The following is an 18,376-nucleotide window of genomic DNA, read 5'->3' as shown; positions in this document are numbered from 1 at the left end:
AACATTATCAGAGGAATTTTATTCTTCAAAAGCACTTAATCTAAATTTCTCCATTGTTGACACATGTATCACAAACACGAACAGGATACTCCCAACCCCTGGAATGAACAGGTTTCCTGGACTTGGAACAATCTTTGCACACCCCTTCGCCACAAGATCGACAGTGATGTTTGAGAAGTTTAGGACCAAATGGATTTTTGCAAACAAAGCATTCTTTTAAAAGATGATCAGGTACCCAATAAGTTGGACGAGCTGAATCTTTAATGAATCCTGAAACAATAAATGCATTTTAAAAAGTAAAATTTAGTATCTTTGTTAATATGAGCTGTGACATAAATGTCTTTTCTCTCAACAGAACTTGATCGTCAGAGGATTTTAGACTGAAATTCTAATTTTGCTTTTAATTATTTTTATTAATTTTTGAAATATTAACTCCATTCTAAAATGTCTTTTAAAACATATAAAATTAAAAGTCATACTCAATTAGAATAGGAAAAATATAGCAAGTGATATTCTAGAATTTTGACAGGAACAATTATGATTCATTCAGACTTTGAGAGAATTAGGAATTATAATAAAAATATACTAACATAATTCTACAATCCACCATGTTTTGAAAACTAATTCAGAACCAAATGCGTAGGATGTTTAAATATTATCTGTATTCTGTTTAAATATTTCTGTAAAAATATTTTTGAATCTATCTGTTTAAATATTTTTTTCAAAATAAAATTTTTATTTCGAGAGAATATTTCTGGCTCATCTATCTTTGTTTTAACAAAAGTAAAAGTAGTCATCAAACACTTCATTTACTAATATAATTTAGTGACGCCTTTAGTTCCTACCTAAAGTTATAGTACTATCAAATGATGTCAACAAAGTTTTTTTAAAGAAACTGAAGGGATAAAAAAAAAACTGAAGAAAAAAAAAATCAAAAATTTAACCTATAATCTAAGGGAAAAAGTCTCTCCTAAAGGAAAGATATGGATTATTTAAAGTTCTAGGGAAGAAAATGTGAAATGTCTAACTGTGTGTAAAAAAAATAATATGCTTAACTGACAATTTTTTAAAATTAATTTGCATAAGAGCTTAAAAAGTATTAGAATTCACTGGAGGAACAAAAATAGTAGCATTTTGAATAAATTATAATAAATTTACTATTTTCAAAAATTGGACATTTGAAGAAACATAATTAAAGTGAGCAAATACACCAACTTTGTATTCTTTTATAATACGTTTCTAACTAATATACTCTTTACCGTATTTTCTGGTTTAGTAGACTATCGATACTCTTAAAGTATAATGAAAAATAAGAGTTGATCTGCACATAAGTATTAAAATGATGCATCTGCCAGCTAATCATGATATAGGGACGCATAGCAATTAAATAGATTTCTATACATCTATAATGGTTTTTTTCCTTGAAAATTATTTTCAATATGTTTTGTGCAATTATACTTTATTGATTTTAAGGTGAATTTTTTTTAACAAGGAATTTTTCTATCTGAAACAATAAAAAAGAAAAATTGTGAATTACATGATAAATAAAAAAGTTAAAAAAAATTAAGATTACTTTTGTTTAATGATTCTTTACAAATAGTATACTTGGAAAACATAATTTTTTTATCACTTTATTCATTATCAATAATGCTATATAAAGTAAATTTATTTTGATCAACATATTATTTTGAGCACATATAGAATTAAGATAAGAAAAAAAAATTATGAACAAAACTATGCAACATGTTTATTTCAGAAAAAACAAAGAAATGATAGAAAATGTGCATTTTTATCCCTCTCTTGTTTTTTTAAAAAAAGTTACTGCTCTCAAAGTCATCGTTTCAGATAATTTCCGTTATACATGTATATAAGGAGTTGAATAAGACAAAGCCAAAAATGAATGAGAGGAGCCAGTTCAGATCAAAATAAAAATAATCTAAAAAAAATAATAACTGAAAAAGCAGTTAAAGGGTTGATAGGGAGAGAGAAAGAACTCGGAGGAAACCATTTGGCATCTGACGGTGCAAACTTTTTACATTTATTGTATCATCATGTACTGTATTCATTTCAGAGGTCGAAAGTAACATGCTACGAGTAGCAAAACTACTGCAGTTACTACAACTTTTGTTGTACATAAAATAGTGCACTACTTTTTGGCAAGTAATGAGATACAAAAAACACTAGTTTGTAGCAATTTTTTGCAACTACTCTTAACCTTAATTTAGTAAAGAAACAAGATTTAAAAGCAACTCATTTTTGAATATGATCAGAGCAAATCTTACAGGAGACACAGTAAGAAAACCCACAATGTACTTCACATTGTTTTCTTTAGTTAAGTCAACTTAAACTTTAATATAATCACAAATGTTTGATAATTTCTTCGCATTCATTGAGATAGTCAAGAAAGGCATAAAAAGTAGAAGGTTGAAAGAGAAATTGGTTTATTTATAATTCTAAATAATTTTTTTTTAAAAAGAATTTTCTTTAAACTTTTTTTAAGTTTGAACACGCGTGCGAATAGGATTCTCCCAAATGGGTATCCTAAGAAGAATTAAGTAATGATTACATTTCAAAAGTATTGTAATCATTACAACTTCTTTTTTTAAAAAAAAATTAGCTAATTACAATAGTAGTTGCAGTTACTACGAAATTCATGTTTTTTTTTTATATCATTGATTCATTTAGATGTACATTTGATGCTCAAAGAAAATATTTTTGATTTTCTATCCCTACTACCATTTCCTGTTGACATTTTCAACGATCGGTTGCTATGCTATGCTAAATACTTGCATTATTTAACAGTTTTTCCGAAACAAATTTGAGGCATATAAGTGACAGATATCTGTTTGTAAAAATGTTTGTAATACCTATGGGATAACTGACTGCAGAAGCTACGGTTTCCAAGGTCGTATGTACAGCTTCCCCGAGTTTACGAACAGTGACTTCTGGAGGATTGTGAAGGTTGTGAGTGCTTGAGAGATTATCTGAAACAGACACACCATCTAAATTAAGAAAGAAATATATACAATTAAAAAACCACAAATACTCTACTTACATGAAATAACTGATAATCATTTCAGACAAGTTTAATTTAAAATAAAGATAGAAATGTAGTTAAGCAAAACAATTAACAATAAAAACTTCACTCAGAATAAACAACATTTAATAACACCAGTCTGATGAAAATAAATTTACAAAGAAGTTTTTTCTTTCTTCCAAAAGTGAGTGAAGTTGGAAATAAAACTTTACGACCCAAAACTATAAAGCTCCAAATGTAAATAACATTATGTTTTTCAGCTAGGCTAATTGAAAATGTTGCAAACTAAAGCCTGATGCAAAGAGAGTAAGAAAGAAACCTAAGGAGCCGCAGGGCACCAATTTTCGAAAATTTATTAAAATTGGAAGAAATCTACATGTTTGATGAAACAAATGATATTGAGAAGAACTATTATTTTTTAAACGTTGCCTTATTTTGTTTGAACATTCTTAAATTATTTAAGATGAATTTTAATACCAAATGAAAATCTGATTGCTCTAATTGCAATTTATGATTCATCAAGATTACTACATAACTTTACCATTGAAAATTGAAAATTCATGAAGAGTCAGTAAGACTTAAGTACATAAGCTATATACTTTTTACAATGTTTTTCCTTTTTTATACATTTGATTCAAAAACAGTATTTGCTAAAAATATTTTTTCCCTATTTATTAATAATATATATAATAAAGGTAATTTAAATTTTTTTACTATTTAAGAGGCAATGATATCAATTAGTTTGAATTAATGCTGTTCTACAGTAGTCGTAAAACAGCCCATTTCCAAATTTTATAAAGGTTCAAAAAAAATTTTTTTTTTAAAAAGACAAACAAACGTGATTTATAAAACATAATTAAGTTTAAATATACTTATGAGAAGAGAAGCATAAACATAGCTTGAGGAAATTACACTTAATTAAAAATGTGCGTAAAAAAGATTTCGTAACAAAATTTCAATACTTATATCAACTTTGACATCAGCATTCAGTGCGAGTCTATGTTAGTATTGCAGTTTGCTCACCAGAAAAACAGGTCTAATTATTGCCCAGAGAATGGAATAATAACTATGCAAAAGTGATATAAACAAACTGTTGAGTAAACTGTTTTAATACAGAATCAATTATTATAGCAAAATTAAATTGTAACTTGTTTTCAATAACAATTTGGTAATACCTGGGAATGAGATAGCAAAAAAGAAGAAAAGGGGGTGATAAAAAAGCAAGTTTAAAAAAATTAGTAAACTATTTAATGGGCAGCAAATTTAATAACCAACGATATTTGTCTAAAAAATATCAAATTTGATGCTAACAATAATTTATAACTAGTTTTTTGAACTTTTAAAAAAAGCATTGATGTATAATATTCTGAATGGATCAATGGGTCAAAAAAGCATTTGAAAATTTTCCATTTATTTTGGAATAACAAAATTTTGGTAACATAAACTTTTAATTCAAAATGATTATACTACTATAAAAATAAAACCATTAATCTAAATATGAAAGACATAGATTAAGAAAATTCACCATAGAAACTTCAGTTATATAAATAAAACATATATTTTCACAAAATGTAAGAAGTATGATCCACCAATAAGCCGCATTAAAAAATTCAATCAGTTAGCACCTGATCTCAATCTTTATCAATCGATAGATTAAAAGCATTGTTTGATTAGTTTTTACCCATTTTCAAAGGCATATGATAGATACTTTTACGTAGTATTTTTATTTAAACATTCTGGGAAATATAATAAAAAATTGGAAAATCATTTCAAAGATGAAATACTTTAAATAAAGATGAAAAATTAATTTTTAAAAAAAAGATTTGAAGAAGAATCTTATACCAGAGAGTCCCAATAGCAGTACTCATGTATGACTATGCTTTATATAACTCTTAAATGACCCATATAAACTATTGTTTTAAAAAAAAATATTTTTTTCAGAATTTTTCGAAAGATCCAAAGATTTATTCATACACTAGGTAACAGATGTTGGATAACCACAACCAAAAATCTGTCCATATATATTTTTAATAAAATACAGCATGAAACAAAAATAATTAAGCAGCCCCTCAACTTCAAGTCGCTTCTGGATAAGATGATATAAAATAGTTCCTACCATTGTTGAAGCATTTGTCACAGACTCTTACAGGAGAAGATCCCCATGTTGGAACAATACGTGACTTTGATGCACAATCCTCACAAAAACCACCGCCACACGCTCTGCAATGATGTTTCTTTTCCATATCATCAAATTCCTTGGGGCAATTACCACAATGCTGAAAAAGAGTCATGCATTTAATTTTTTTTTTAAAATAGTCAACAATAGTTTACAAAGAAAAATGAATTAAATACATAATAAAACACATTTTCATTTTTTTTAAAACTAAATATCTTTTATATTTCTGCTTTGTTTTATGGGGCTCTGAATTAAATCAATTTATTATGTTGTAGATTGAAACAGTGTTTTCAGCATAGAAGAAAAATGGGTGAGAATTTCTCACCCTTTCTCAAAAACAGGGTGAGATTTCAAAAAGTTAAGCGAGATTTCTAAAAACTAAAAAAACACAAAAACGCTTGAAAAAAAAATCATTTCTTTAATTATAATACATTTTTAACGTCTTCCATTTTTTAAGGCATTGAATATTTTTGGTGCATCATCATAGAAGATTTTGCCTTTACAAGTATTTGCCCATCTTACATGAGTACATAAAAAATTTGAACGTCATACATGAAGAAACCTTATCTACGGTAGACACGTGGTTGCAGAGAAATGTGTTCTGAAAGGGGTTCCGTGGTTGTGTTCTGCTGTTCGAAAAGGTTCTGAAGAAAAGTGAAACGGATTTAATTCTAAATGGCGTAATTCGAAGCTTTTTCCAAAACGCGAGAAATTCGCGAATTTTGAAATTGATTTATAGAATGCGCGAATTTCTCGCTGTAATAATTTTTTAATGCGAGAAAAGAAAAAAATATGCGAGATTCTCGCGTTCTCGCGCTGTAGTGAAAACACTGATTGAAACTAAATACACCTTAAAATATGGCTGATTTCTCACCATATAACTCTCGGGTAAAATATTAAAATAAATCTTACATTTTCTTTTACTATATTTTAACAGGTAAAATGTTATAACTTGGAATTATGTTCAAAACACAAACATTTGTTACACATCAAAATTTAATCTTCATGTTCTTTTATTCAAAGTATTTTAACAGTATTCATAAGGTGAGAAGATTAGAACTTAGAATTATACTTACAGAACTAACATCTCTTGCATACCAAAATGAATTTTAAATTTTCTTTTACAATAAATATTTTTAAAAACATTGACAAGAGTTACAACTTGGAATTATGTTTACAGTGTAAATAAATTAATTTTTGCTGTTTTTATGGGACAAAAAAACATTAATTCATATCTTTTTAAGTAAGAATAAATAAAGTCATCATGTTACGCATTTGTAGTTTTGTGGAAAACTTTCAGGTGTATAAATAAAATAGAGATCAATATAAAGACTTTATAATAAACAGTATAATTCAATTTTTGCATTAAACAAACTTTAAAATAGATATTTCGAATATAAATTATTATATCGGTTTTTGGGAACATACAAACAGAGTGTTACTTTTTACATTCATCAGTTAACATGCTTCACACACACAAAAAAAATTAAATAAAATTTTTTAAAAAAAGAGACACATAGGGAAAGCTTCACTGCACCATGCTTATTAAAAAAACATTTTAATTCTGAAAACTCTTACAACATTTATTTTAAAGTTAATTAAAATACTTACGGTTATTCTTGAGTTTGGTATCCAGTAAGAGGGGGCAATTTGATCTGCAACCCAACTAGAAAGTACTTTTGTGGGTTTTGCTCCAATGTTTGACACAATCTCTGACACTGTTGTAATATTATCAATTACATACTGTGCAGTATTCTGAGGCTTTGGCATCAGACCTTCAGGCTAAAAATAAGTTATTAACTACAATTAGAATCTGGCAACACTAATTGAAAATAAAAACAAATAATAACCACCTAGTAAAATATATTAATTGCTTACTGAAGGCTGCTCTGGCAAGATAAGTTTAACAGGTGAGAAAAAACATTGGTATAGGTGATAATAAGATAAAAGAGCTATTTTTAATAGGTCATTAAAGCTAGATTTATTTTAAATAGTTAGTAAAAAGTTTACTCTACAAATAACCATTTGTTAGAGTCATGTCAAAATCATAATCTCATAACGTTTTACCATTATGAAAGATGGCAGTCATTTTTCCCTCTCAACCAATTTTAGAGAAAAAAAACTTTCTCCTCCCATGGTCAAATCTATTGCTAATGTGAAACGGGAGCTGATTCTTCATCTACCAAACTCTTTTACGAAGGCAACAACAGGTAATTTTCATTCATCATTAGTAATAGATTTAAATACAAGAAAAAAACCTGTGCCAAGACTGAAAACTAATTGTATTGTTTTAAACTGTTCATTGTAATGGTAAAACACAATATTAGGAGTATGATATATTTACAACCCATTTTAAACACTAAACATTGAATATTCTTTTAACAAAATATAAAAAATCCATTTGCTTAAAAAAATGTACTACATGAATTGACAATAATTATGCACTACAGGACAAAATTAACAGTCGCCTCTGGGTCTCGTTAAATAAAACAAATGGAAATTAAAAAATTGTCTGTCAATTGCCAACTGATCACCAGTTTTTTTCAGTTCAATCTATAAAATGCACCCCATGTGCATTTTATAGTTTTTCAATAAATATGGAATTCTGAAATAATGTTCAGTAAAAAAATTTATTTCACGCTAGTTTCTTAAAATTTTTTGTCCATTTTAGAGATGAGCTATGTAACGTTTGCCATAATTGAGAAATGCTTTAAAAAAAAGAGCCTTATATATCTAAAATAAAAAAAAAAATTCAAACCAATTAAAATTTTCAAAAAAATGGCCACATGCTTTGAAAAGTGGCCACTGTCAAAAATTTTACAATTGGTCACTAGCCTGTAGCAAAATTTACTAATTTTGTCCAATATTAAATGCTATGAATTATTCTAATAGTTATAAATTAAGATTTACAAGAAGGATATAAAAAGAATGTTGAAAAAACTTAAAGAAAAAGATATAAAAAATAAAACAAATTAAAACTAAACAATATACAGATGTAAAGAAGATAAAGAGGAAAAGAAGATGAAATAAAAAAAATAAAAAGAAGAAGAATGTGTATATAGAGAATTAAGAAGATTTTTTTCTGCATTTTGTGTTCCCAATATTTTTTATTATACTCCGGAAAAAATTGAGAAAAAATTATCAAATGTAATGCATTTAAATAATAATTTTCAATTTCTAAACAAGTGGATCAATTTATTATAAATAAATAAATATGGTAGAAAATATAGCATACTCTATGCTAGTAAAAAGAAGTGTAAGAAATGTAAAATATAATCCACGGTACGCAGCCAAATCCTTCAACAAAAAATAAGCACCTTTTCAGTACTTTCTAAGCACTCAAAAAATATTTTTAAGCAAGATATACATTAACAAAATGCAAAAAAATTTTCAAAGACTTTACATGATCGTGATAAAATAACTAGTTTCTGACAAAACACTATTTTCTTGACTATATTAGCCACCATAAGAAAGTGAGAGATTTTTCAGTTCGATTTCAGTGGGTAGAAAATGAAGACTGAAATTGAGAATATTTTACAAAATGCAGCCGAATTGCACATAAGGGAGCTAAAATCTCACAGACTTCTACTCAGAAGACGCACATGCACACTTGTAAGTATTTATCAAACATGTAAAATGATTGATGCTTTCATATGCTATGGACCGACGGTAGGCGAAAATGGATTGTGGTTGAATGAATTGTGAAAATGTAGAATAGAACAATGTGAAAAGCACAATTTTGCATCATATGTGGCAAAAATCGACATGATGAAGACATTTTAAAAAAGGGAAAAATTAAGCACTTTTTAAAGACACCGAATGAGAAAAGTACCTTTAAGGGCTTTTAAAAAACAAAAATCAAAAATAAGCACCATTAAGCACTTTTTAAAAACGCTACGCACCATGTAATCTCGTTCTTTATCAATCTATGAATTTAAAGTTGAATTTGGTTTGTTTTTATATATTTTGAAAAGCACACGATCGAAACATTTTGTTGATATAGTTATTTTTCGATATCTTTAGAAATAAAACCAAAAATTGGAAAAAGGTTTAAAAAAGAAGTATCAAAATTATGAAAAGTGAGCAACAAAAAAAAAGAGTAAAAAATGACATATTAAAGAAAGAATCTTCAGTCTAAATATACTTATAGATCCAAATATAACATACTTCTGGCCATATGTGACAAATCTCGGTTCGGACGCAAGTGTCCCAAGGGTTTTGGTTACCATACCAATACTGACGGCTTCGATAAATTACTCCACATTTTGCACATTCCAAGATATAACTGTGTTTAATAGAAAAATAAAATTTAAAAATATACAATAGCAATGGAAGACTTTTGTTAAAAAATTCATTGCACTAATCATGCTGATAACTGACATAATGACAGAACTGTAAACGTACCCAGACCAGGCATATTTTGCGATTCCCATCCAAGATGAGTCATTAGATTCCATAACTTCAGGTGTAACAGTTATCTTTTCACCCCTCTCAAAGCAAACCTAAAATGTAAAAAGTTATCTTCAATAACTTTTTATAGTTTTTTTTTCATTAAATATTAAATGGGCAAGTAATTAAAATATAACTAAAAAAAAACAACTTTATAAGATGTAAAATAATTTATAATTAATTACCAATTTCAACACTAATCTTTTCTCAAGTAAACTAGCTATCAATTAGTATTAGTCACTCATTTAAGGCAGAGGTATTAAATATTTTTTCCACATGAGTGTACAGAGAAAAATAGAAAATTAAATAATATCAAAAAATTGACACACTGAATGAACATTGTCAAGAGGTTTACAAGTACAAGTGTACAAAACGAAATATATTAAATAAAAATGCTAATTTTTTTGCTAAAATTCATATTGGTTTTAATTACTTTTAGTTAAACTATAGGAAATGAAAATGGATAAAAACATAAATTAAAAATATTTTTCAATGCATCAGTAATAATTACCTTGCATAGGAACACTCTGTTTTCAAATTGATGCTGATAGATACAATTGTTAGAAGAACTGTGAGGGATATCGTCTTTTTCGTGATTCATGCTATTTGAGCAGCGAGATCTAAAATACATAATAAATTAAAATTTTTAAAAACCAATTTAAAGCTGGAATTTTGAAAAGTGATTTTATGAAAGCTCTTTTAAAAAAAAAAAAAAAAAAAAAAAAAAAAAAAAAAAAAAAGAGAGAGAGTAACAGAAAAAAAAAATTTTTTTTTCAAAAAATTTATACTTGAAAGTAAATTGTTCCTTTTTTGAAAACTAATAATGTAAATTTAAACAAGGTTAGCCAAAGTTTTGATGCTTTCTAACCATAAATGAAACTGTCACATTAAAAACCTAAAAATTTACATTTCCGTATAGGTATAATACTATTATTCGTATTCTAAGTAGCACATGGCAAAGACATTAAATTTTAAATAATTACATTCTTATACAATTTAGCATATTCTAAAAAGAAAATGCTAAAATCTCTTTTAATACATGCATATATATAGACCACTTTATGCAAACTAAAGATCAGTTGTAAGTTTTACAGTAAAGCTGCGTTGAGGTTGTTTTTTCGAAGGCTTCGTTGTTATATGAAATAATGCGCTTTTGCAAATAATATGCTACTTTCATAACTGCTAAGAGTTTGCAACAGTTACTCATGACTGTTAGAACAAGTTTAGCCTATCTAAAACTAGAGCTGTCTATGCCTATTCTGAAAATGGTGCAAAATATGAATATGCAACTTCATGTTTAAAAGTTAAATTACTAGAAGTGAAAATTCTCTCTTATTTTCTGGTACTAATATTTTAGCTTTTATTTTACTCTTTAGGAACATTCAAATGAAATAATAAAGTGTACTCTGTTTACTAAAAACTATAATTTCTAATTTAATTATTGTAACTAATTCAGCATTTATGCATTCCTTAGTACATATAAATAAGTAAGTTAATGTTTGAAATATACTCTTAAAATCTTCACATACATTATGATCTTATGAGTACCATAGATTTTTAAAAATTTTAACTAGTATATCTAAAATCTAATTTTGATTTGAATTGAAAATGAATCAGCATGAAAAATGGCATGTATTAAAATGATTATCAGTATACATACTTGCAAGATTTACAATAGGCTGAGCAAGTGAAATATTGATCAGGAAATGTATTAGGTAGGGTTTTTTCTAAATTGCCACTGAACTTTTCATTTAAAGTCTAAAAAGAAGAAAAAATAGGATTACATAAAATCAAATAATGAAAGATTAGTCACAATCAGTTAATGAAAAATTGAATTATTGATTATATCTATAAAAATTTAATTTTAATATATAAGAAAAATCATTTTTTTTTTATGCCTGTCTTACTAATGTAAGCTTTCTGGAAAAAAAATATTTAGCAGCAAAATATTTTTTAAGTCTCCAAATATTTAAGTTATTTTACTTCAAATACAAAATCAATGCATTAACTGTTGTCAACCTGAAATGATATAAGGGACTTTCAGAAAAATTCAAAACTCAAATAGGGTCTCTTCACAAAACTGCATGAATAAAAAAGGAATGTTTGCTAAATTATAAATTATTAAATTGAATTCTGAAATAATTCTGAAATTTGAAAATAATCCGAATTTTTCTCAATACCTATTTTTTTACAATTTAGGGTAAATATTTTGCTTTGTTTGCATTCATACGATTCAAAAACTAATTTTCAAAAACACAAAAGTAATAAAGCTTCGTGTGAATTATTCCCAAAAGTGCATGTAAAAATGAACAGAAGATTGATATAATGTAATTTTTCAAGCAAGCAACCAATAGACAATTTAATTTGTTTCAGATTCTTGGTTTTGGAATATTCATAGTCTACATAAAGGTGGTTTTGGTAAAATAACCCATTTTGTAGAAATAGGATCTCATTTTAGGAAAAATTATTTTTATATAGTCTCATGTTATTTTTCACAAGTTCCTTATAAACAGGAACTTGGAAAGAAATTATGGATTTGATCCTAAATCCATTTACTACACCTCTGTCATCACACAAATCTGTTATAAGCTTTGCTCTGTTCAAAATTCTGGTTCAGCAATTATTAAACAGGATATTGAGAAAAAACTGTTTTACTGACCATGCAAGAGTTATATAGCATTGAATTTTTTATGAGTAGTTAAAAAAATTTATAAATAATTTGATCTTACTTATTTTGAAAATTTATATTTTTCCCTAATCCTTAACAGCTCTTCTTCTATCGAGGCACTACAGCCTGTTACAAGCCATCGTAAGTAGCACCAATTTAAACTTAAAAGTTAAGCACCTACTTAAACTAATTTTCATCTGAATCAACAACTTGCATTTTCATCAAAAATTAACTGATAAACGAAACATTGAGAAAACAAAACCAAAATCTAGGTGGTTTTAATGGTAGATAGATTTTAAAAAATAAATTACTCACTTTAAGAACTGTGAAAATTACTGATGGAGATCTGGCTACACGGACAGAAGAATTCTGTACTAATTTAACCACTCTTTGTCGCAACTGAACAAAATCACTTTTTCCATTTTCAGCATGTATACCCAAATATTCCAAACTACTAAAAGCATCAACCTTCAAACCATTTTCTTGAAATCTTGATCTAAGTATTAGTTCTGGTTCTGTATCTTCAACTGAAAATATAAAAATCATAAAAACAGTGAAATTAAAAATAAATATATAGAACTTTAAGAAAATTGAAAAGGACTAATTAAAACTTTATGATCTAGTTTAAATAAAATAAAGTACAAAGAGGAAGTTATTTTGAAATGTTATGATAAGACATTATTATATTGGCAATATATATATATATATATATATATATATATATATATATGTATTATTATACTATCTTGGTTTTAGATATATATATAATTATATATATAATTATATATATTCTTTAAGGTTCTTAAAAGCATTTTAGTTTAAGCTTGCTAACATCTGAATATGAGTGTTGTTTCTCTGTTACAATCCAGTAAGCATAACATTATTATTTTTAGACTTTAATAAACATTTGAACATAAACTTACAATTAAATAATTACATATAGTCTTACAATTATTACAGTCATATAAACAATGTTATAAATAGTTTTTGGAGTTCCTATAATAGACATTAGACAGTAAACTTTTTTCTATTGACTGTAAACTTTGTTTTATTGACTGTAAACTTTTTTCTATTACTTGAAAGTGTAGTGTCAATCATATATCACAATGAAATTCTCAAAAGTACTATTTCCAACAAGTATATAAATGAGTTTAAACTATTTATATATTTATTACATTAAATATTCTTGTAAGGTTGTTACTATGATTGATAATTGGCAGTGCTTTTGCAGACTGGATCTGAATTGAGAAAGAAACAGACTTATAGTTGTTAGTCATGGAAATATTGCAGTTTATTTTAACCCATGTTTTCCCTTTTTAACCCCATAACCCTGCTCAAAGTAACACATACTTGTGATTATAGTTACCACTAGTGACTTGCAAAGAAGGGAGCCAAAGGGCACACACATTCAGCCAAATAGGTTTGCAATAACTGACTACGGACAACTAAAACTTTATATTTATTACTTTGATTTTATTATATTATTAAATTTATTTTGTAATTAAGGCTAAGTATATGAAAGACATAAGCATCAAGTCTTAATTTTTTTGGCAATTAGGGTATTAAAAGAGACAAAGGATTAAAAAACATTGATAAAAATCTAAACAAACTCAAGTAAATGAATATCAATAGCAGACCTGCCAACCTAAGAATTTAAAAAAGCCTTTGACTTTTTGTGACCATGGCATGGCGTAATATACAAAACAATAAAAATGTTTAAAAAATAAATTTACAAATTTTCCAATTTCATTTTTTAATTAAGTTTTTAACCCTAAAATTAAAAAATAATAAATAATTCTATTTGTTTAAAATAAATTAAATGACTGATTTAGCAATTTTAAAAAAAAATTAGAAAAATTTTTTTCTAAAACTTTTTTAGGTTTTCCAACCAAGTCAACAAATTCTTCAAAGTTTGTTTCGACAAATAACAGAATTAAATCTGGATTTTTAATATGTGACGGAATATTCTCTCCTAGGTCACATCTCTGTGAGGAATGTTAAATACTGCCACCTTTAATTAAGCCAACTCACTGAAGATATTACTTTTCCTGTACTGAATTTTTGTATTAATTCTGTCAAAAGAATGAAAAACTTCTGTTCTGAATTATTGTCTTCGTATAGTAAAGCACAAAACTTAAATTTCTGGAATATCAAAAATTGAGCTTTGTCATTTTTTCTTAAAACTTTTACAAACAGAGAAAAACTATCAACAAAAACACACACACATGTGACCTATGATGTCAGTGCCAGTCGATTGTTTATAAGCAAAATGGTGTGTTAAAGTTCAATTAAGTTTCTCAACGTAAGCTAGAATGTTAATTAACATGAAGTTAATTAAATACAGCCCTGTATCACACAAGGAATTTCTTGAAATATAATAATTTCTCGTCTACACCTTTATTTAACTTAGATTTATTATTTGTTTATGCATTTTATTCTTACCATGATATATATTTTTGTTTGCATACATGGCAACTTCGATGCATAATTAGTTTATTTATGTTCTGCATGGCTGCGTTCCTCTCTTTGTGTTAAGAAATATATAATGAAAGAGTTAAAATATTCGTGAAAGAATATAAAATGTGTCACCCAAGAGAATTGATACTAGATGGGCTTGGTTTACTTAAAATAGAAGGGAAAGAACAGTTGCTAACGTAAACAAATGCCATGTTTCAACAACCAATCAGGAACTTGCAGGTATCCCATTGAAACACATTTTGTTAATGCAGTGCTTTGTAAATGCTAAGTTAAAGGCAGTATTAAATTTTTTTCTTTTTATGGTATACCTGGCGTTTCAAAATATTAAGAAAAAATTCTAAAAAGGAATTAATGATAAACCAAATACCATTAAACTACAAAATTGCTGATATGGAGGAAAGTTTTGAAAAAATTATGCAAACTGTGCACTTATGATTAGATTTATAAACTTATTATAAAAAAAGCTTGAGAAAATACTTAAATGGCCTGAGAGTTGGCATGTCTGCTATAGGTAAAGAATACAAATATAAAAATAAAACACTTAATAAGCTTAATCTCTGAAAGTCCTTCACATAAAATACTATTTTTCAACTAGCCTGTTTTTCTCTGATGAAAAACAAACTAATTTCTTGTATATATTTATGTCGGTACAGCAAAATAATGCAGAGAAAAGAGCGCCTCAAAAATTTATTTACATATGAAAGGATGTAAGGGTTAATTTATCAATCTTAAGAACTTATCCTGATAATAAACAAATATAGCTCTTCAAAATTTCTTACTATTTGAGATCACATCAGCATGCTGTTTTTCATGAAAATTAATAACAGAAGGACCTAAAACTGGTATTAAACCATGAAAGGTGTATTAGTGAATGGCTTTAATTTTAAAAAGAAGTTAATAATAGATCAATCGTAATGAACAAAAATAGATTTTTTAAAATCTCTTACTATTCGAGAGAACTTCAGTGTGTCGGGTTTCGTGAAAAATAATAACAGAGGGGCCTAAGACTGATATCGGTCCATCAACATTACATCGAGCGGATGCTTCTTCTAGTTCTGGTGTAAAATGTTTGGTATATGCAGAAGAAGCATCACCCAAGAAAGAGAACATGTCATTGTGGAGGCGTTCAGCTCGAGTTCGGTAAATTACCACATCAGATATAGCTAAAACCTAGAAGTGAAAAATTACATTTAATAAACATAAGTTGAAACTATTCTAATTACTTGTTCTTAAAGAGACTTAAGAAATATTATTTAAATGAAGTTATCAAAGAAATGTTGATAATCTAACAGGTAGAAAGGGCTTTGAAGGAGTTAAATATTAGTACTTTGCTTATCAATGAAAAGAATTTGTTTCCGAAATAAAAACCAAAATTGTGGGTAAAATGATACATTTTTCAAAAAAATCAATTGGGTCTAACCTAGCCAGCTCTGCTGGTTAGTAAATAAATAAATAAAAAATCCGTATTTCAGCAATATGTATTCTCTTGTATGAGTATTAGATGCCTGTCCTAACAAACTTTCAGTATCAATAGTGAATGGTGGTCTATCGAAACTTTTGTTAATTTAAATAAAATTGATCTGTAAACAATGTAACTTCAGTAAAAAAGTTCCTTTGCAAACACAATGCAATTTCTTTTATGCATACTTTGTTTATCAATGGGGAAAAAATAGGGTTTTGAATAAGAAACCAAAAATAGGTGGCAAAATTATAGGTTTTTTCAAAGAAAAAAAATTTGCTTTTGAAATACAGACCAAATTTGTGGGTAAAATTATAGGCTGTAAAAAAAAAAACCCTGCTAGCTCTAAATGATAAAAAAAATTCTTTATTTCAGTAACATGCTGGTTCTTGTATGAGAAATAGATGCCTGTCTTAAAAAAACTTCAATATCAATAGTGAATGATAGTCTGTACGAAACCTTTGCTAATTTAAATAAAATTGTAAACTGTAAACAATGTAGCGTTAATAAAAAAGCTCCTTTACAAATATAATGCTATTTTTTTTTGTATACTTCGCAAATAAATGGAAAAAAATTAACTTCGAAAACAAGTCCAAAATTGAGGGTAAATTATGAGGGTTTTTTTGAGAAAAAAAAACTCAGCTAATCCTGCTAAGGGAGTATAAATAAAAAAAATAAATAAAAAAATCTTTACTTTCAGTAACATGCGGGCTCTTGTATGAGTATTAGATGCCTGTCCTAAAAAACCTTCAGTATCAACAGTGACTATTCCCACAGATGGACAATAGGCAGCCCAAACTCCAACTGTACAGGATTCTTGAGAAGCTGATGTCCTAAAGATTTCTCGCCCATCAAAAAATGTATGGTTCAGAGTGTATGATTTGCCATCGCCAGTATTACCAAATATTGAAACAACTTTCAGCTGACGACTACCACAACCTAATTTTTCAATAAAATGTTCAGCATCCTTTACCTATTAAAATAATATGCTGATGTATAAATAAAGTAAAATAAAATGAAAATATCAATAGTAATATTTATATAAATAACTAACACATGAATTGTAAACGTAATTTTTAAATTAAAAAAAAATCACAATAAATTTATATTTGACTGAGTGAGGAGAGGTGGTTCACCCAACAAAAATTTATTAGTGAAATATCTCCAATGAAATATCTCATAAAAGTAAATATTCAAATTAAAATTTTGCTAGAAACAGAAAATTTATTACAAAAAAAGAAAGATAAATTACCTGCAACAATTCCTTGTCATTGATAAGTAGAAAACTTTTTGGATCCTTTGTAGATTTTTTGGAGCTTTTTAATCCATATTTAGATTCAACCTCATGCTCAGGAAATAAATCAGGTAAACCGTCATTAAGATTTGAGCTAAGGGACATCATTGTGCTGAGAGAATTGATGCTGATATGCCCTGGATCGTTTGATTGTTCCAAAATTGGCAGATATTCATCAGGAATTTCGTCACACGATAGAAATTCTTCTGCCTGAGTGGTAAATTTTGTCCTTACGTGGTTCTGTTTCGATTGAGTATGGATCAAATGATCACACACAAGACAAAAATTGCGATTGCAGAGGGAACAAGTAAGATCCGCAAAATTACGATCTTCACAATTACCTTCACAGAGTTCGTCAGCTGGAGGACCCGATATAATTTGTCTGTTGTGCAAATTTAGACGAAAATCTTCATGCAACAATGCTTCACATGCCTCACACTGATTTGAACCACATTCTTTACAATTAAAAACAGCATAAGGTTTAATACCTCGGCATGCTAATCTTTCGTCACAAATTTTCCTAGAACTTCTAACTCTTAAAGCTTTGAATTTTATCAAACGCGAGTTTGCTGAAACTGTTTTAGCAGACATCAAACAGCACGAAAGTTACGTCACTCAAGTCATCGATAAGGAAATTTAAACACGATGACAATGAAAAACAAAAAATGTTTATGAGAGAAATCATATATTTCTTTAGTGAGGTCACTTGTTGTTTGACAACAAAGTCACCTTAATTGACGTAACAGTGAAAAGATACCGCGTCAGATTTTTATTTTTAATTTTGTTATTTAAATTTTCTAATTTTTTAAGTAAAA

The 18,376-nt window shown here is 27.5% G+C and overlaps 1 protein-coding gene across 4 annotated transcripts; it reads right to left on the bottom strand.

Annotated features, from left to right (window-relative positions):
• LOC107442221 (zinc finger FYVE domain-containing protein 1) lies at nucleotides 1–18,321 on the bottom strand. Of its 4 annotated transcripts, none has more exons than XM_016055722.4 (13): nucleotides 17,520–18,308; nucleotides 16,962–17,240; nucleotides 15,756–15,978; nucleotides 15,588–15,647; nucleotides 12,646–12,857; nucleotides 11,323–11,420; nucleotides 10,174–10,282; nucleotides 9,618–9,715; nucleotides 9,381–9,498; nucleotides 6,825–6,995; nucleotides 5,154–5,313; nucleotides 2,868–3,002; nucleotides 1–270 (listed from the first exon to the last, which is right to left on the bottom strand). In XM_016055722.4, the coding sequence occupies exons 1-13, from the start codon at nucleotides 18,150–18,152 to the stop codon at nucleotides 41–43; spliced, it is 2,526 nt and encodes an 841-aa protein (XP_015911208.2). In that variant the 5' UTR covers nucleotides 18,153–18,308; the 3' UTR covers nucleotides 1–40. The 4 variants fall into 4 exon arrangements, with proteins under 4 accessions (XP_015911208.2, XP_015911209.2, XP_015911210.2 ...); XM_016055723.4 differs by having other exon boundaries at nucleotides 2,868–2,984; XM_016055724.4 differs by lacking the exon at nucleotides 15,588–15,647 and having other exon boundaries at nucleotides 17,520–18,321.
• Nucleotides 18,322–18,376: the final 55 nt, after the last annotated feature.

Source organism: Parasteatoda tepidariorum, chromosome 2 (genome assembly GCF_982258835.1).
Source record: "Parasteatoda tepidariorum strain Cologne lab strain chromosome 2, Ptep-v5.0, whole genome shotgun sequence".
Classification (NCBI taxonomy): domain Eukaryota; kingdom Metazoa; phylum Arthropoda; class Arachnida; order Araneae; family Theridiidae; genus Parasteatoda; species Parasteatoda tepidariorum.
Note: the sequence above shows the minus strand (reverse complement) of the source record. Positions and strands in the feature narration are given on the sequence as shown.